This window comes from Leptodactylus fuscus, chromosome 1, assembly GCF_031893055.1.
Source record: "Leptodactylus fuscus isolate aLepFus1 chromosome 1, aLepFus1.hap2, whole genome shotgun sequence".
Lineage (NCBI taxonomy): Eukaryota > Metazoa > Chordata > Amphibia > Anura > Leptodactylidae > Leptodactylus > Leptodactylus fuscus.
In genome coordinates, this window is record NC_134265.1 from 270,002,356 (window position 1) to 270,023,696 (window position 21,341).

The 21,341-nt window shown below is 41.8% G+C and overlaps 1 protein-coding gene across 1 annotated transcript in view; it reads left to right on the plus strand.

Moving 5' to 3' along the window:
- The window catches only part of LOC142218598 (uncharacterized), a 68,067-nt gene extending 47,231 nt beyond the window's left edge, over positions 1-20,836 (plus strand). The window contains exons 4-10 of the mRNA XM_075287408.1: positions 5,332-5,394; positions 10,664-10,806; positions 15,791-15,887; positions 16,789-16,941; positions 18,415-18,587; positions 18,839-19,004; positions 20,599-20,836. Coding sequence (XP_075143509.1) covers positions 5,332-5,394; positions 10,664-10,806; positions 15,791-15,887; positions 16,789-16,941; positions 18,415-18,587; positions 18,839-19,004; positions 20,599-20,793 — 990 coding nt within the window. The 3' untranslated portion in view covers positions 20,794-20,836. The remainder of the gene's footprint in view (positions 1-5,331; positions 5,395-10,663; positions 10,807-15,790; positions 15,888-16,788; positions 16,942-18,414; positions 18,588-18,838; positions 19,005-20,598) is intronic.
- Positions 20,837-21,341: the final 505 nt, after the last annotated feature.

Consider the following 21,341-nt stretch of genomic DNA (forward strand, 5'->3'; position numbering starts at 1 on the left):
ACCCACCTCCAAAGATAGCTACTTGTGCTTATCTCAAATGGAATTAAAAATCCAGCCTGATTGGTTTATTTTCCCTTGGGAATAGACAGAGTATGTGCTCATAGACATAACACTCCAAGCACATACAGTAGCCGTATTACAGCTCTGTATATCATTTGAAATCAAGAAAGCCTTTTCCAAAGCAAGCAGATTTCCTGATATTGCAGGACAGGTCTTTTTGGCACCCTCAGTTCTCCCACATGCAGATGTGATATGTTTATGTGCATGATCCTCTATGTGCATGATCCTGAAAACAACAAAATTCATTAAGCACAGCTTTTGGCTAAGGATCCACATTGTAGAAAAGTAACTTTTTTTGCTGAAGATTTTGATGCATTTTTTTGAACCAAAGTCAAGAGAGGATTCAGCAGGAGTCGGAACTATAAAAAGCACTTCTACTTCTCCTTTCTGTTCAATCCACTCCTGGCTTTGGCTCAAAAAAAACGCATCAAAATCTGCAACAACAAAAAAATCTGCTTTTCAACAAGGTTTTCTCAGTCTGGGTTCACACCAGTGCTTGTACTATGTTTGGGGATTCTGTTCCCCTGCAAGCAGTGCTTTTCACTCCACATTTTTTGTCCTTCTCAGGCTGAATCTTAGCGGAAACCACACAGACCCCCATTATAGTCTATGGGGTCTGGTTTCCCTTGTGAATGGGGTCCACAGATCTCCGCGGTTAACCGCTTTTTTAGGCGGAACCCCCAAACATAAACCCCAACATAGATGTGAATTTAGCCTTAGTGTTTGTCTTCTCCAAGGAAATACTTCTCTGGGCAATAAAGAATGGCTCTCATTTGAATCACTTCATGACCAGGACAACTTTGATACCTTTCTATGTGACAGACTGGACAATATATCTGTGTGATTTTTTTTTTATATGTGACATATAATTGTGAAGTTTTGATCTGAATAATATGCTCACTGATATTAGAATGTTATACTTAAAGTCTCTCATCAGAACTCAGCATATCAACCCATTCCCACAGATAGATAATTTAGGCCCATCTTTATCAAATGGTGGTTGTTCCCTTGTGAATTGGTACCTCAGTTTCCAAAATGTCACTGTTTTTGTCAAATGAACTCTTTGGAGCAATGAGGGCATTGCCATTGCATCAGAGGTAAGTCACAATACATAATTTTTGCAAGAAGTAATTTGCATATTAACACATAGATCAGTATAATGATAATGGAAGCGCTGATTCACAAGGGGAAAACCTAATCTATTTTGCAGGGCTACATTTTGGTGACAGACTCGCTTTACATTTTTCCAGACTAACATTAAAAGTAACTGAATAACATATTCTAGGTTTATGGTATAATTGAAGATTTAGGGTTAAGTTGTAGCAGCTTTTAGAAGATGAATTATCTAATCCAGGCATGAACAGATCAGCGATGTATATCTGAGCTGACTGTTGTAAGGTGATAGTCGGAAGTGAATTTGCAGACTGATGATATGTCCTTATAACCCTTACTAAATAAAGCACAAACGGAACATGTTGGTGACCCCTTATAACAGAACATTGGCCATGTGCCCACTTCCCCTGGCAGATAGTATGAGAGAGTTATTTCATGCTGCCTTCTTCTCAGTATTCAGCTGGTCTCATGAGGAAATGCAGAGAGGAGACGGAAATGGATTCAAAAGCCAAGTTCACTAAAGATGGCATTTATTCTAAAGACTTTGGGTTTGAATTTGTTTCTGTAAACTATAATTTTCTGTTAACAGATGGTCTTGTAGGTTTAAAGTTCCCAAATTCCAAAAAATGTTACCTAATAACCTAAGGGATGTTTACTGAGTAAAATGTGGCAGAATTCTGGCTTAAAGGGGTATTCCCATGTACATAATCATATCTATACTTGTAGATAATTAAAAGTTAAACATTTTTGCAAATATAAGTAGTTAAAAATTCTGCAAAAATTTAAAGATTTTCTCTAACTTTCTTAGTGGTGACGGTCTTTTATCTTGATTGGTTGCCAATGGATACGACCACTAATTCAGAACCTTTCCATGGTCTGGGACTTGTCAGGAATCCAGCTAGGATTTTCTTATTGTACCAGGATCATCAGGCAGGGACACTACATGTATGAGAAGATATCCCGGCCACAATAAAGAAATCATGGCTGATTTTCTAACCTTAGAAAGTTCCTGCATTCATGGTCATATCCATGGCAACCGATCAAGATAACAAGATTGTGACCAGAAGATATTTAGAGAAAATCTTTAGAACTCTGCAAAATGTTTACCGTATATACTCGAGTATAAGCCGAGTTTTTCAGCACAGTTTTTGTGCTGAAAAAGTGCTCCTCGGCTTATATTTGGGTCATTACGGTAATTTTCTGCTAGCAGGCCAGGATAGCAGACCCCGCCCCCCCACCACCACTCCATCACACGCCGGGTGATGTGGCCACGTAAGCTCAGGCCCGCACCCGGCGTGTGGCTGCTTCCTGGCCTGCTAGCAGAAGTACTCTAAGTACCTAATGTACAGCATCGCCGCGCTCCTAGTCTGGATGCCGGGTCCGGATGCCGGGTAGTAAGTGTAATGGCGCCGCTCTGCAGAGCGGTCGCCATAGAAACCGGCACCTCCGCTGTAATGCTTACAACAGAGATGCTGAAGCTTATGCCTGCGATCTCTGATTGTAGGCATAAGCTTTGGAATAACCGCTGTAAGCGTTACAGCGGAGGTGCCCTCCGGAGATGTCCTCCCCCTTAGGCCTGCCCCATACCTTTAAAGTTGCAGGCCGGCTCCTGCGCAGCGAGCTCGCAGTAGCCGACCTGTTCCGACGACAGCCGGGAGCCTAATGAAGGCTCCTAGGCCTGTCATCGCTATATTACTATTACGGCTGGTCTATGATCAGCCGTAATAGTAATGTAGAGAATCTCCCATAGACGGCAATACACTTGTATTGCCGTCTATGGGACTTGCAATCAAATGACTGCAGGTTCAAATCCCCCAGGGGGGGCTAAAAAAAATTGTAAAAAAAAAAAAAAAGTTTAAAATAAATATATATAATAAAAAATTAAATAAATAAAAGTTCTAAATCACTCCTTTCCCTATAATTCATATAAAGGCGGGTTCACACCAGCACCTGATCTCAGTTATGCAGGTTTCCGTTTTCTGTCGGGAGAGGACAGAAACCTACATTCAGTGTCTGTTGGTGAGCGTTTTCTGCTGCCCATGGCGAAACCGTTATGCATAACGGAGATTGGGCGCTAGTGTGAACCTGCCCTCAAAGTAGAAAATGACTGTGACACACATACACATTAGATATCCCTGTGTCTGAAAGTGCCCGGTCTACTGAATATAGGGGATCTGCAGTGCTCCTATTCCATTGGGAAGGGGTTAATAGGAGCACTGCAGATACCCTCAGCCAGGCTGAATTCCAACTGGGGGTAAAAAACCCAGTCCTCAAGCTCAGGGAAGGGGCAGACAGACAACCAAAACACCCCCTCCCCTTCCCCAGTATCTACTGCACCCAAGAACTCGGCCATTTTAATTTTTTAAATTTTCCAGCAGCTGCTGCATTTCCTCACTAGGCTTATACTCGAGTCAATAAGTTTTCCCAGTTTTCTGTGGTAAAATTAGGGGGGTCGGCTTATATTCGGGTCGGCTTATACTCGAGTATACACGGTAATTACTTATATTTGCAAAAATGTTTAACTTTTAATTATCTACAAATTTAAAAATAATTATGTACATGGGAATACCCCTTTAATTTACAATAACAAAAATGGTGTATTTTGATTTGTACCACTTATACTACGTGTGTAAGTGTGTCACTTGAAAGAGTGAGGCCCCTTTCAGACAAATGTGGTGTAGGTCAGCATGCTGTCCGTGTATTTCATGGATAGCACACTGACCTATTCTTTTCTATGGGCTGGTATACCCAACTGTGATATTGACAGTCCCGTGTGCAGGCCAAAAGTCCGGGCCACATCAGATAGGACAGATCCTATTCCTGTCCTATTTTGCGGTCTGTGCTTCCATGGCTCCTATTCATTTAAGGAAAGGAGCTGTGGAAGCATGACCCGTGCATGGGTGTCACATGGGGACATCCCCGTGTCCCCGTCTGCAACCCGTGATTTTAAATCACAGTAGGCCGGTTGCAGCACGGTCGGTTGCAGCACGGCCTAAGGGGCAGGTTTAAAGACATTCCAATGAGCAAGAAATGAGAACCAAAACAAGAACCCGCACACTTTTATTTTCTGAATCTTGGCTTCATTTGCACAAAAATAATTTTTTTCCTGATATGCAAATTATTCTGAAGTGCTGTACTTCTCTGCAGAAACATCACACGTAGCTCTGCTGCCCTGCAGTTGGCTGACTTCCAGAGAGGATGCTTTCCTGATCCTTGAGCTTGTGATGCAAAGAAAATCTGCCCAGCATATGTTTTAGCAATGTTAATCCAGGGAATATTGTACTGGCATCCCACTAGCCACCAATGAAATGCACGGCCACCAGCACCTTTTGTACACATACAGTCAGATAGCTAGCTACTTGGTTAGGTAATGTGTAGATAGATGGACACATAATAGAGATAAATTCTATGCATCTGTCTATGCGTGCTTTTCTACATGGCTAAACATACAAATGTGTCCAACAAATGTGTCTCTTTTAACTTAGCTCAAAATTTTGTTAAAGTGAGTCTGTCATGAGAGCCTAGCATATCAGCTGATCCAAAGGTCACACTACATTTTTCCAGAAGAAAAAAATATTCCTTTCAGCATTTTTTAGGAGTATTTTTAACTAAGAAAAAGTGTGACATTTACAGTAATGCAAATAAACAAAACAGTTGTTAAGAGGTGATTATCATCATTGATAGCCAATACAAAATTGCTGTAAACTAACACACTATACTTGCAGTGTGTGCCTGTGGCAGATTGTAAGGTCAATAAAGGGGTATTCATATCTTATGCCTAGGTTATGCCATAATGCTCACACATGATTGGTCACTAATTGGAGTGAGGCAGGAGCAAGAACAGGAAGAACATAATGCCACAAGAGTTTGCTGTAACTTGCTCATTGTTAGTAGATTATGGCACTCTTCACTGCTGCTCCATACAGTTCACAACACTCAGAGGAAAGTTTTGTGTGCAGTAATACACAGACTTTAAAAAAAAAAAAAAAGTGTAAATTTGTCTGTATTAACGTCTATGAAGCTTGTACAAGCATTATTGCAACCTCTGAAGCCAGCCCTGCCGGTCGATCTATTAGGGTCACCTGAATCAAACATAGTTTTCTTCTTATGAATTGGTGGCTCCGTTGTCATGATGATGTAACTTTTATTTCTCTGCAGACCCCACTACATTTAGCAGTATTAAGTGGAAATCTCCCTACTGTTCAGCTGTTATGTGAACAAGTAAGTAAATTCCTATTTACTTCTAACACAAATTTATAACATATTTCCATGTTCTATAAGCACATACGACAAGAAAAAAAGATATATCATGGTAATTGGAGTATAAAAAATTTTTGTGCTCCCTGTAAAATTATTTTCTGTATTCTTTGGGGAACCATGGAATATAGACCTGGCCACTAGGAGGCTGACACTAGGAATAGCAAAAGATGTTGGTTATACCTCTGCGCTATACCATCTCAACAGACATTATGCTAAACAGTTTGTACCAGAGCAGTAGGAGAGAGACACAAATAAACAAAAAGAACACTGAACCAACACTACTAACATGTCCTGAACCCGAAAACGAACCAAAACAGCGTGGGGCAGGAACAACTAGAAACATGGATAGGATGCAACAAGAAAAGGATTTTACAGGGAGTACAAAAAAAACAGTCCCAGAGGGTGGGAATTAAACAGCCATTCGAGCAACCTAACACAAAGCCGCTTGCAGAACCTTACAACCCAAGCTGGCATTTGCACAGGCCACAGAATGGATCTAGTAGAACCTGGTGAAAGTGTGTGCAGACCTGTGGTGGTGGAAGCCTGATACTAAACAGCCCTGGAGACTCCGAAAGCTCTGGTGGAATGAGAAGTCAAAGCGACAATCCTTGAGAACAAACGAGGCGTCCAAATGACGGAAGGGGTCAGTGAGAGACAAATACACTTGGATCTCCCGGACCACATCCAGGCAGTAAAGAGAGCGCTCTCCCAGTTGCTTGGGGTCTGGGCAGAAAGACGGTAAGACAACGATGTTCTCGTTGATGTGGAAGGAAGAAAACACCTTAGGCAAAAAAGATGGTGGCAGACAAAGGACAACCTTTTCCTTGTAGAGAACAAGAAAGGGAGACTTTCGGGACACGGCAGCCAGTTCAGAGACCCTGCAGATGGAAGTGACGGCCTCCAGGAAGGTAACCTTCCAGGACAGAAGACAAAGAGAGATCTCAAGCAAAGGCTCAAAATGGGGAGCCTGAAGCACCTGAAGAAAAGAGAACAAGGTTCCATGGGAGGACAGTATGGAGGAGCACAGCATGCCACTCCCTGCAGGAAAGTCTTCACCTGAGGCCAGAAGGCCAGGGTCTTTTAAAAAAGATTGGAAAGGGCAGAAACCTGCCCCTAAGGTCTTGGTCCAGACTGGACTGGAGAAAAGCCAGGATCCTGAGAAGAGAAAAGGAGAGTGAATGGAATTCATAGCACCGTCCTTAGGCCTTCAACGTGTGATGATATCTCTTGAAAAACTGTAACACCTGAGGAGCTCTGTTCAACAGCCATGCTGTTAAATGCAGCTGAGGTAAGGTATAGTGGTAAGATGTTGTGATGAAGTGACCCCCCCACCCGGGTCTGTTATGACCCAGTCACAGAAGTCTCGGCCTGTTAGGTTCAGGCGCAGAGTGTCCGGACAGCATTCAGCGCGTGAATCACCTGATGCACGGCAGGGGAATGTTCACATCAGACATGCTGTTTCTGCTCTGGCACTCGGGCGTGGATCACGTGGTGAGTTGCCTGGTGGATCAGTGCCTGGTGTGTCTTGGTCTCTGAAGGGGTTAAGTTCTCTGCAGTGCTGAATACTTTACAGGCCATGGGCGAGGCCTTCTCTTTACTACATAAGGCTGTTGCACATGCTATCTGATGCCGGTCTTAAATTTCTGTACCTGTGCTCCAGAAATGGTCTGTTGTCTGAAGCTGCTACCATCTGCATCCCGGCCCATCCAGTTTCTTGCTCCTGTTCACACAGGAATGGTTCGTTAAGTATTGAGCTCCTATCCAGACATAGTGTTCCGGGCGCAGCGAGCCCTAGGTATTTTCCTGTTTGGAGGTTTGGAATTTTTTTGGTAGGGGTTTTTTGGGTGTGTGATACTCAGTTCTGTTTTTTCCTATCCCTTGCTTAGTTCAGTTATTCTGTGTTTCACCTTTATTTTCTCCCTATGCTTTTTGCGTTACTCATGTTCACCGTTAGTCCAAGTCTGGACATCCGTGGGGGGCTTGTTCTGTATCTGCCTCTCCTTCGTAAACGTGAAGCTAGACAGGGCTCTATTTCCCTTTGTAGGTTAGCTACCTCTCCGGCTGTGCTCGTGCCCATTCAGGCAAGTTAGTCGGGCCCACGGCTACTTCTAGTTGTGCGAGGCAGGGTGTAGGAGGATCCACACTAGAAGTCCAAACTGCTCATACTTATTATTGTTTTTTTATATATGTTTTTCCTTTACTGGGCTGAGAAGTTATCAGTCAGGGGCCAGTCCGTACTCAGGGATCCCCAGACCATAACAGGGTGATGCTTTTCTCAGCTTAGGTAGTCTGCTGCCCAATTGCCCATGCCTGTAATGTGCACCGCCAACAGGGCTGAAACATGGCACTGCACCCAAATTGGTAATTGCAGGGGACACAAGTGAAACTGAGTAAAAAGGACGGCCTCAAAGGTTGAGGTCATTGTGCCCAGGACCCACATGCAGAGCCAAAGAGAACACGGACAGTTCCTTCGATGGCGGTACACACTGGATCGGAGGGCCAGGATCTGGGACTCCAGGAGGAGAATCTTGCCTTGATGCTGTTAGGATCGGGTCTCGCAGGGTTCCATCACGGTGCACAGCGCCACCTGCGGGCCAATCCGAACCTCGCCCTCGGCGTTGTGTAATAGGATGTCTGGAGTCTAAGTCCAGTTTTCGGCCCTCTGAGCATGCTCAGGCATTTTGGAGCCGCTCAGAGGCTAAGTGCCGTTCTCTCCCCACTTAGCATGCTCAGGCATTCTGGGTCCGCTCTGAGGCTAAGTCCCAGTTTGGCCTTACTGGGCATGTTCGGTGATGCTATGCCACCGCCCCTGTTGGGCGGGGATTAGCCTTTAAAAGGTGTGAGCCGACGCCCGCTCGGTGCTCACACTTTATCTAAAAAACACGTAAGACAGGAGGGTATGACAGGAGCTCCAGGCTGCTTCCAGTAGCTAGGCAGGTTCCATCTAGTGCTGTTAGCAAGACCTATAAGTCCTGAATGTACTGGTAGCTCCACACTACAGCTCGGTGCAGTGGACTCTGTACCAGCCGGTGGACTGGCAGCAGGCTTGGTCTCTTTAGCTAGGCTATCTGTCCCTGTCTGTGTGTATTATAGCTCCAAGCTGTGCGGAGCCTTTTGTGTTGCTGTTAGGGGTTACGTTAACCCCTGGCAGTCTTGTTGCAGCTGGTCCACCTGAAGCTGCACAAAACTATTTACCCAGTGCAGTGAACTGGTGTAAACTTGTTTGCAGCCTGTTTATCTCTGAAGCTGCAAAAAGCTATTTACCCAGTGAGGATAACTGGAGTAAATCTCCATTGTGTAACACGGTTGCCCAGTGCAGTCAACTGGTACAACTTTGCCGCAGCCCGTTCACACTGCTGCAGCCCTGACGCATTCATCCAGTGAAGTGAACTGGTGCATTTACTTTACTCCCTGTTCAGACACACTGCCAGGTACTGGCACACGGCCGCCCATCTGGGTCTGTGGACCTCGCCGCAGTGCTCTGCGGCTTAGCGGTTCTGTTGCGTTTATTATTATTTTTGTATTTGCATACAGAACCATAACAGATGCGTGTCGAGGATCATTCCCAGGAATTCCATACGCTGAGAAGGCATGAGACAGGAACTTTCCTCATTGATAAGCCAGACAAACCAACAAAGGAGGTCCAAGGTGATCTGCAAACTGGTAAGATTGTCCATCTTGGAGGGAGCTTTCACCAGAAGGTCATCCAAGAATGGAATCACGGCAACTCCTCTGGAATGGAGGGTGACCATGAGGGACGCCATCACCTTGGTAAATATTTAGCTAGGCTATCATTTTGTCGCCCTCCCTATCGCAGAGTCCACTGTGGGAAGCTCTGCCCATTTGGAGAATGGAAAAGGAAAAAGGACATCTGAATTCCTATTGGAGGGCCAAGGACGGTCTGGGTGAAGCCATTGCTCCTTCAAGATATGGTCAAACGCCCCATAGTTGAAGAAGACCGGAGGTGGGTGACAAAGCAGAAGTCTTCTTGAGAAGTAGGATCCGGGTCCTCTGAGATGTATAGAGTATCTCTGACCACATGGATGAGCTCCTAAATAGTCAGAGTCAGAGGTGACTCCATAGAGACAAACCGTGGAAGGAGAGACCAGGTTCCAACAGTCTGAGTGGAGCCACAAAGCTGAGACCCTATCCGGGGAGTGCTGGAGAAAGGAGGTGGGTGACAAAGGAGAAGTCTTCTTGAGAAGTAGGATCCGGGTCCTCTGAGATGTATAGAGTATCTCTGACCACATGGATGAGCTCCTAAGGAGTCAGAGGTGACCCCAGAGAGACAAACCATGGAAGGAGAGACAAGGTTCCACCAGTCAGAGTGGAGCCACAAAGCTGAGACCCTATCCCAGGGAGTGCCCAGAGGAAGGTAAGGAGGACATGACCTATATGAAGATTTCCTGGTTCTTTTACGAGGATGGCTCCTGGAACGAGGAGGGCGTCTGTAGAGGGGCCTAGAAGTCGCCAACTGAACAGTGATGTGGGAAGGCAGCTGTTCTAAAGTTTCACCACACACTGGTTAAGTCTGGCAGTATTGCGTATGGCCCGAGTCAGGAAAAACCACCCAGTCCGGGAGAGATTTCCCACATTCATTGGATTTGAAGAGGGACAAGGGACCTGGAGAGACTGGGGACTAAAGTAGGAGGCTAAAATGGCGGCCCCCGGGAGAAGAGACCCCATAAATGAAAAAAGGGGTCAAGGATTGGGCCCTGGATATGGATCCTTAGAAGTATGTAAGGCTAACTGAAAGTGTGGAGTGAGAGAAACTTCAGGTACTTACATGATTTGTCATCTTCAGGCGCCATAGGGTCACCCCTTTGGTGGATATTGCAAATGGTTGTGAGACTACTGGCATTCCATCTGCCAATACGGCAGTGGGGACAGGGTGACCGGTGACTCTTGAGTGTGGCACCCGCTGGGGGTGTGTGACTGGATTGGCGTACACACTGAAGACCCCCTGCACCTGAAAAATAAATAAAAAAATAAAAACGATGCAATACAGAAACACCAGAGGGTATAAGCTAGAGGCGAAACCAACATCTTTTGCTCTGCTTAGAGTCAGCCTCCTAGTGACTAGGACAATACCCCAATACCCCATGGTACTGTGTCCCCCAATGAAATAAGCAAGAAAAATGTTTATTTTTGTTGTCTTATACTTTTATAATCTTTTTAGCTGTATCTGGTCTTTTTAATTCTACTAACAAACAAATGTGTTCACCACTAGGATGGAATTGACCTGGAAACTGAAGATAACAATAGAAACACCCCATTATGTCTGGCAAAGGGACGGAAATCAAAGCACATTGTTTCCTATCTACAAAGTTCTATTATGCACTCAAAAAGTCTAAATGCAAAGTTTAACTGGAGGTGACTGATATTTTTTGTTACTTACTTTAATGTGGTCAAGCTTGTAATACTGAGGCAGATGTCGTAGGCTTCCTTCACACTTTGGGGGGAATTTACTAAGACTTGCCTTTCAAACACGAGTTTTAATAAGGTCCCCTAGTGATGCCCCCACCCTGGCCTGCTCTCTGTCCCATTCTAACCAACTTCACAAAATAGGTGAGCGAGGTGGACAACAAGAGATGTGGCGCCTCTTTGACACATGAAAGGATCATGCGCCAAAGATGCACCACAGTTACACCTGTATACTCCAGAAATACATTTTTCCCAATCTTTTATATTGCATTCTTTCCATTAAAAATAAGCATGTAAAAATGCCTTTCTAGATATTACATTTTTTTTCTACATTTTTCAAAGCTTCTGTTGTGTTTTTGCAAAATAGTTGAGGAAATTTACTTAGCTAAATGCTACTTATGTATTTTATTCAATTTGACTAAATGTGTCAATTTGACACACATAAGCGAGGATAGGATGGACTCTACATATCGATGTTATGGTCTTTTATTATATTTGAATAAAATAAAGTTTTAATAGTTTTTTTATGGGTTCCTGTTGGCGGGCTAGAAAACTGTGATCTATACTGTGATAAATTTAGTTATTAGTAATTCTGCCCCATAGTATTAGTACATGCATTTTAAAGGGGCTCTATCACTGGATTTTCGCTATTTTAGATATATATATTCCTGAATATTTAAAAGGGCTATTCAAGTTCCGCTAATCCTTTGTTTAAAGACACCCCCCCCCCCCCCCGTTTTAATGAATTACCTTTTCAACATATATGTAAATGAGCCCTCCGTGCACCATGGGCGTTCCCGTGCACTCCTCACGTCATACTCTGTTCATGCCCTCCTTTCTTGGTTCTTCTATGTAAGTCCCTTCTCCTGCTTTCGATTCACAGCCTCACAACTGTCTCTTCCCTGCTAGTGGCACAGGGTCTGTGATGATGTCACTACTGCTCTGTGATTGGCTTGTCCCTGTGATGACGTCACTACAAAGTCCTTCGTTGTCTTCTAAGTAGCGATCTATGCAGAGCAGAGGCTGCAGCTCCCTGTGTCTATCATATCATAGATCTACTATGCACATGGAGATCTATGATAGACACAGGGAGCTGCAGCCCCTGCTCTGCATAGATCACTACTTAGAAGTTGACAAAGGACCTTGTAGTGACGTCATCACAGGTCCTTTTCCAGAAGCAGAGAAGAGACAGTTGGAGCTGGTGAATCGAAAGCAGGAGGAGGGACTTGCATAGAAGAACCACAGAGGAGGGCGTGAACATAGTATGACGTGAGGGGTGCACGGGAACGCCCACGGTGCACGGAGGGCTCATTTACATAAACGGTTAAAAGGTAATTCATTAAAATGGGGGCGTCTTTCAACAAATGATTAGCAAGACTTGAATAGCCTTTTTAAAGCCTTTTTAAATAGCCTTTTTAAAGGCTATTCAGGCATATGTTTATCTAAAGTAGCGAAAATCCAGTGATAATGCCCCTTTAATGCATTTTTATTGCAGCTTTTACAGTAAATATCATGTAATTCTAAGAACCACATGATAAGTAGTAAGGGCCCAGTTCCTAGGGCCCCCACAGATCACTAGTAGTTTGGCTACTTCTGTTAGCCTCATAGAAATTATTGGAGCGGCAGTACCCATGCATAACCATCTCCACCAAACTCATCCTCACTTCAGTCATACAGTAAGGAGGAATTAGGGATTTATGAACTCCTTTTAGTGATTGGTAGAAGTCCCTTAGTGACCAAACATTTAACACCTCTCCTTTAGGTAGGTGATTAACCACTTCAGTACCGGGCCAATTTGTGGTCCAGGACCAGACACATTTTAGGTTTATTATGTATGTGCAGTTTTGAGGTCTGTAAAATTTTTCTCGTATGTCTTAGTCAACTAATTTTTGCGTCTTTTTTCAGGGACACATAGGGCTTTATTTTTATGTTATTTTTATTTTCAAATGTGTTTTAATTTTTTTTATATCCAGGAAAATATAAACAAAATAGGAGGGAAATTGTGTCTGTTTTTCTTAATTTTTTTTTTATTTAATAACACAAAGTGTCACTGAAAAACGTTATAATATAGTTTTTCCTCTCCGTTACGGTAATTTTTATTTTGTATGGTGTCGTCGGGGGTGGGGCTATAACCTTTAATAACGGCGTTTTATTAGCGTATTATTTATTTATTTTTTATTATTATTTTATTTACATTTTTTAAAACTTTTTTATTATATTTTTATTTTATTTTTTCCCCAGATTGTGTCCCCATAAGGTGATAAGAGACCTTTGGGGACATCTGATCACTTTTTTTTTTGTACTTGAGGCTAATTTCTCCTATAACTGAGGCTGGTACATTTAACCTCAGTTACAGGAGGAATACAGACTCCTGCACACTGTATACACAGTATGCAGAGCTGATCTGAGTCCTGTAGGACCCAGCAGCTCTGGCAGGACACTGCTCCCGGCAGATCACGTGTCTGCCGGGTCAGAGGGCAGCTGATTTATGGCTGCGTCCATAGCCGTGTATACAGCGCTCATTGAGCGCTGTATACACCGTGATCGAGATAGCAGAGCAGGTAATAAATCTTCCCTGCTATCTCTCTGGGAGCTCTGGCTGAAATTACAGCCGGCTCCTAGTGAAAGCAGCTGCACGATCTTGTGCAGCTGCTGTGTTCTGACTTGGACGTACAGGTACGTCCTGGCAGAACTAGACAACCACTATCCGGACGTATATAGTCTATGGGCGGTCCGGAAGTGGTTAATGTCCTTTGTGTGAAAACTAGAGATGAGCGAGTAGTACTCGATCGAGGAGGTATTCGATTGAATACTACGGTATTCGAAATACTCGTACTCGATCGAATACCACTCACTATTCGAATGGAAAAGTTTGATGCAGAACCAGCATTGATTGGCCAAATGCTATACAGTCGGCCAATTAACGCTGGTTCTTCTCCTACCTTTAGAAGTCTTCTCCGTGCAGCTTCCCCGTGGCGTCTTCCGGCTCTTCATTCACTCTGCCAGGCATCGGGCCTGGGCAGATCCGACTGCGCATGTCTGCTTGTAGTGCGGGCATGTGCAGTCGGCTCTGCCCAGGCCCGATGCCTGGCAGAGTAAATGAAGAGCCAGAAGATGCCGCGGGGACGCTGCAAGTAGAAGACTGCTCGGAGGATCCAGCCCGACCCTCACTCGTGGACTTGGTAAGTATAATTTGATCGAACGTTGCCTACCCCTGAAACGAGCATTTTCCCCCCATAGACTATAATAGGGTTCGATATTCGATTCGAGTAGTCGAATATTGAGGGGCTACTCGAAACGAATATCGAACCTCGAACATTTTACTGTTCGCTCATCTCTAGTGAAAACCCCTTCACACAACACTGTTATTATTTATTAGGTGCAAATATCGATCGTGAAAATCGAAAATTGACAGAAATTGGTTTAGAAAGTTGTATAATTTTAGCATGACAGTGTTATTTTAAAGGGATTCTATCATTAAAAAATATTTTTTAAACTAAAAGCACGTAGGAATAGCCTTTAGAAAGGCTGTTCATCTCTTACCTTTATCTTTAAGGTGCGCAACACCATTTTTGAATTTTTTTTATTCCTTATTCTTTATTCTTCATTGTGCTCAAGAAGCACAGGGGTCGTTCCCAATGTGCTCTGAGCACTGAGTTGTCATCCATTCCAGCTCAGCCTTTCTTCTCCTCCAACTGTGCATGTCCATCGGCCATTTTGTAGTGGTCTTGTGTCAGAAGAGGTGGGAGGATGAGAAGAACGGCCGATGGAGCAGAAGAAAGGCGGTGCTGAAATGGATGACAACTCTGTGCTCAGAGCACAGGAGGAACACCCCCTGTGCTTTCTGAGCACAATGAAGAATAAAAAAAAATTCAAAAACGGCATGGACCTTTAAGATATAGGTAAGAGATGAATAGCCTTTATAAAAGCTATTCCTACATGCTTTTAGTTTAAAACATGTTTTTTAATTATAGAATCCCTTTAACATAAAAATCTCCCAACCAGTTTTTCATTCTATATTCACATGACTGTGATGTTCAATCCCGACGTGATAATTACTTTAGCATTTTCTGCTTGGAGACACAATTGGTCTAGAGAATTGTCTTTGCCTGTTTCTATACAGAAAATACTAAGCAGCTTAATACTGGGCTATTTGCTAAAGCTGACAATATCCATAATGATTTTTACAGTCATTTCAATAATTGCTACATACATTTTACTAAAAGGAATTGGATCCAAATAACAAACGTCTTCTCCATGGGTTAGAACACTCACAATTTAATAATTTCCAATACATTCAACCCTTGTATCATTAAAAAATATTGTTCTTTTATTCCCTGTTCTGTCAAGCATGTGTACTTTAACTATAGTGACTAGATCTTTACCTCCATGGGGAGACGAAGTTTTATAGTATAACTAGCTAGATTTAAAGGGATCCACTGGTTCACAAGTTAAAAAATAAATCATAGTAAATGCACAATGTGTAGCTAAAATACTTGGTAATCTTTTTTTAGGCTAAGGCCCCACACATTTGGCATAAGAAAAGGGCTTGCGCCAAACGTACACATGTTATCTTCCCTCTACGCCAGAAAACTAAATTTCCCCCACTGTATTTTCATAGTCTGGGATACTCCCTTCTCAACTGGCCCAACCAAGAACAGGAGTTGTCTCAGACTATCACAGGACGGAGTAGCCCGAGAAGCTGGTGGAATGGAAAGAAGATTTGGGATTGGAACTCTGCTAGAAAGAATAAAGAGGAGGGCACTGGGTCTCTTAACCATGCATTGTGCATGTATAGCGTAATTATTGTAGTATTTTAAGCCCTCTATTTTTAATATGTGGTTATTTTGTTCATTTTGTTTGTTTTCTAACATATTGTTCATGTCCTTTGTGATTTGGATTTGGGGTTTGTTTTTTTCAATTTTCTTTGTAGTTCGTGGCTTCTTGGTCGTCCAGGCAAATCAAAAGCTCCCATACTCTTCTTTTATGGCAATCTGCTCATCTGGGGCTATCCAACATACTTTCTTAAGGTACTCTTATTTTTGCTGATTTCATAACCTACAATATCTACAGTATATATTAAAACAATTGAGACAATTCCCAGTAAAACCGAATACCATAAACCTTTATTTTTTAAAAATGCACCCATGTGCTATTCTTGATTCAGAAATAGTATATATTTATTATATTTTTTACAAAATACCTTGAGAATTTGTGCCTTTCATCAATACTCTCAATGTCACAAATCAGTCCTGCATTCCTAAAATACACTGTCTAATATGGATGAATGCAATGTGCACAGAAAGTGACAATGAGTAGTTTTCTCTTAATCACTTCAGTACCGGGCTGATTTCTCTGGTTCAGAACCAGGCACATTTTCTCTTTTTGTTGTACATGGGGTTTTTAGGGCTATAACATTTTTATTATTTCTGTGTATTTTTTCTGTGAAACATCAAGCTTTATTTTCTATGTATTTTTATTTTTGCCTGTTGTTTTTTCTTTTTTAAAAAAACTTTAAAAAGTTTTCTGCAAATCGCAGCATGTCAGTTATATTTACGGAAATGCTGGCGGCTTTCCCGTAGATATAATGTTAAGAGAAAGTCCGCAGAGGAAAACTCTCTGAACTTTCTCTTAAAAGCGCTGCAGAAAGAACCGCAATGCGTTCACGCAGCAGTTCTTCCCGCAGCGCTTTAGTGCTGCGGATACGGCCCGTGGGGCCTTAGCCTTAGAAAGGTGATTTTAATCATTCTTTTTACATTAAAATGAAATGTGTCAGAAACTAGTGGATTAACCTAAAGAGAAGTACCGTGGCCCACTTTCAGTTGTCTATGGGGTTGTTTCCTGACTGTGTAATATAGCACATATGTTATTGGTAAATGATCTCTCTGAGAGAAGTGCTGACCAAACTGTTTTTTCTCTCCCTGTGTACAGATTCTACCTACTCTATTCAATGCTTTCTGGGAATGGCATATTATATTCTTGCTCAGTAATGTACTGATGTGGACCTTTTTCTTAAAAGCATCCTTGATGGACCCTGGCTTCCTTCCTCAGGACACCGACGAGTATCACTATGCTGTCAGGCAGGTGCTGTATTATTGGTCTAGGCCACTAGGTCATTACACATAAATATAATAAACCTACATGATAATGGATGGAAGATGTTTTTTGTGTATATTCATTGACTGGTATTTTCTGCTCAGTACACTTTCACAAAGAGGGAGCTGTGCATTAACACTACAATACCCAGTAGGGATCTTCAGTATAGGGACATATTCATGCAGTGAGCTATTTGTTGTTATTCAACTGACAAAGAATAAGGCACTCACTAAATAATCTGTTCTTCATAATATGCTGCAAACTTCGCATTTTATAACTAATACATATGAGCAGAAACAATACAGCACTCAGATGCTTTTTCCACTGAAAGATTTTGACATTGCAAATAACACAGCCTTCTAAACAGAGAAATATTCCGATCCATTGCAATCCCAAAGGTTTCAGTGCTTTACAGACAGCTATAGTTCCTTTGTGTTCAAAGTGAGAGACTGAAATCATAGATTCCAAGTATGTCAGTCTAAACATAAAGTGTGATTGTGGTTATTAGGGCACTGTACCTTAAAAATGCAAGATATAATATTTCAAACGCAAACTAACGGCATCTATCTCCTATCCTATCTATCTATCTCCTATCTATCTATCTATCTATCTATCTATCTATCTATCTATCTATCTCCTATCTATCTATCTCCTATCTATCTATCTCCTATCTATCTATCTCCTATCTATCTATCTCCTATCCTATCTATCTATCTCCTATCTATCTATCTATCTATCTATCTATCTCCTATCTATCTATCTATCTCCTATCTATCTATCTCCTATCTATCTATCTCCTATCCTATCTATCTCCTATCCTATCTATCTATCTATCTGTCTATCTAACTATCTATCTATCTATCTATCTATCTATCTATCTATCTATCTATCTATCTATCTCCTATCCTATCTATCTCCTATCCTATCTATCTATCTATTTATCTATCTATCATCTATCTATCTATCTATCTATCTATCTATCTATCTATCTATCTGTCTGTCTGTCTTATACAAGCTTGTATCAGAGTTGCCATAATTCCATCAGTGTTAGGATATCCATACATACATGTGCCTACATATGGTCATATGTGCAAGTGAAGGTCGTATTACCTCACTCCAAACTCTGAATCCCAAGAAATCCTAATCCTAAATCACAATCCTAAACATTACAGTGCCATAATGTTTAGCTGCAGTAGCGGCTGTGATACAGAAAAAAAAATAGTACATAGGTACTTGCAAGTCTGTCAAAAGTTTGGTACACACTTGGCTCCATCTCTTTCATTTTTTGGAGCGGGGAGGTATATGCATTTAGAAGGGACGTGCACAGCCAATATCTGATTAACATATAAATGAATAATTAGTCTCCATTTATCTTTCATATGTTTGCTTCATTTCCTACAGTATATCAATACTGACAAGACTTTTCTGTTGGTTTTAATGATTCTCAATGTTTTCCTTTAGGCTATCAATTTTAATGACTGGAAAAAGTGCAAAAATCCTCTGAGCAGACTTTGTCACACCTGTCATCTGGTGAAGCCGCTGCGCTCAAAGCATTGTCGCATTACAAATCGCTGTGTGGCTAATTTTGATCACTACTGTCCTTATGTCTACAATGATGTCGGTCATCGTAACAGGTCTAGATGTTCTTTCATTCACATGTGAGGTCTCTAGCTGATAGTGAAAGCATAAATGCTTAACATCTTACATTGATTTTTAGCCAGAGTAATACAGGGGCAGGAAGCACTTATCTGACAAGGATTAGCTAATGTATTTCCTTTAAGTTTTCTGTTGATCAGAGAATGATCTCTGAAAAAGTGTATTCAAGTAAATTCCAGATTGTACAAGTAATATCTGTGACTTTCTATACTGTATATTCCATTCACAGAGCTTACTTTGTGGGATTCCTAATGACTATGTGCATCAACTGCGTCCTCGGTATCTATCTTTGTTGGATGTGGTTTCAGGTCGAAGGTCAGAGTCTGTTAATTGGATTTGGCGGCCTGTTCCTTACCGGCATTGGTTTTATTTCCGCTATGATGACTGGAATGTGTGTAAGTAGCTATCTTTCCAGATATTCAGGCTTATATGTACAGTTAAAAGGGACAAAGTTACCATATCGACTAATAAGTGAGACCTTGTAAGCTTGGATTAGATAGTCCAAAGAGATCACAAATGTCTAAAGGTAGCTAATGGTGGAAGATGAATTTGGTACATCTGTAAACATTTCTGTCTAAATGTTCACCACCTAATGGTAACTGTGTACTTGCCATTATTTTTTCAAACATTTGCAAACCCTTTTACCAAAAACTTACTTTCCTTCCCCTATATGCTCTATAAACCAGGTTTTTTGGTGAAAATTAAGGAAGAATTCTGGCACATTTAGCTTATTGGTTAATTATTAAATGGGTTTTCTAGGCAAAAAAAAAAAATATATTTTTCAAAAAAGGTCAGTTAGTGCTATTAATGGGTTAATAAGTGCAACCAAATACCTTTAGTAGTGTTTTGAGTGATTTCTGGTTTTCTTTGGAACTTCCTGGCATCTTCTGCATTTGCTTACATGGGTAGCTTCCTGTTCTACAACTACCATAATGCTTTGCGCTTCCCTCAAAGCTGACTCCCTCCCTCTCCCTCTCTCATTGCCTGCCCCCTTCCCTTTCTCACTCACACCCCCTCCCTGTTTTCCTAGCTAGCCTGCCCACCACTAGCCCTTCCTAACTAACTCACCTCCCCTCCCCAACCATCATACTTGCCTGTCTTTGGGGTAGGACCTTCTGAGCATGGGACAAATGACGAATCACGCACAGAAGATCCAGATAGTATTGGTGATGATCCATTTCCAGATACGGAACATCACCAGAAAATGTGACCTGGCGATCTAGGCGAATATGGCTTTTTGGAACAATTAGTAATTCAGAAGGTAGGGAGCGTGTGGGGGATAAATTAGTTAAAGATTGGTTTATCTTGGACAACCCCTTTAATATAAAGACTCGTAGCACTGTAAATACATTAGAAAAAGTGAGCTAATCTAGTGAGTGCTATAGTGCTAAATCTGCTGCTGTCTTTACATGTTGCCATATTTACTTTAGGGAAAAGCCTGATTTTGTGGTATTTTTTTTTTCTTTTTATGTAGATTGTGAGCCCCACATAGGGGTGACAATGTACATTTTTTCCCTATCAGTATGTCTTTTCGGAATATGGGATGATAATCCATGCAAACACGGGGAGAACATACAAACTCCTTGCAGATAGTGTTTTGCCCTTGGTGGGATTTGAACACCAGGACTCCAGCGCTGCAAGGCTGCAGTGCTAACCACTGAGCCACCGTGTGGCCCCGATTTTGTGGTATTTTTAATATTGGTGAGATCAATAATACTCATAGCAAAATTATTGCTCACCAGCCTGCTATAATGCATAATGTTGCTTCTGTGCTCTTCCCTGAGTTAATACAAGAACCCTTCTGTAAGGTGAACCTAAATAATATACAACACTAGACATTAGTCTTAGCTTCCAGTTATTTCAGTAGATCGCAACTGGGATCCATGAAGGAAGCCAGCCCGATCTTAGGGTCAATGGTAGTCCCACCAGCTCAGCAGATTACATCAGGTTAAAATGAGTGATCTATTAACATGTATTTCATATTTACAGCTATACATGGCCGCTATGAACATAACAACAAATGAGAGAATTAATCGAAAGAAGTACACTTATCTGATGGACGAGAGAGGAAAGTTTTACAACCCGTTTGACAGAGGACTGATTCTGAACCTCCTTGAGTTTGTCCATTTGATTCCACCACTTGCTGAAGAGAACATTAGAAGAAAGCAAATCAATGAAATTTAAGCCTACCTCTGCGAAGGTGTTACAATGTTTACAGGAGCTTATTTATACCACTATTTATACAGAGCTATTTTTATTCTGTTTTTAAAATAAATCGAATATACCCAATGATATTTAGTGTGCTGGTTATTGTCTTGTTAAGGGAAGAAAAGTACATGGGTAAGCCTATATTCAGCCTATATGGCTGTTTTACAGCTAACATGGGGTCCATTTTCATGGATCACTCATACACCGAAGTGTATGGAGGGATCTATGAAAACAGACAAAATAGAACATGACCTATATTTTGTTGGTCCATGTAGGAAAACGTCTTTTTTTTAACAAATTAACTCAAATATGATCAATGAATGACTATAATCACAGCAGAATATAATAAAATAATAAGTGTTTAATAAATGAAAAGCGGGAGCCCCATTATTTGTCATACATTGATATATACCCATCATTGACTATGACTTCCAAAGGTGCTGGACATCCCATGATTCCAGCTGAGACTCCCAAACAATATCCCCTTACAGCTCTTATAGTACTCTTGGGGTGGGTGAGGGGTT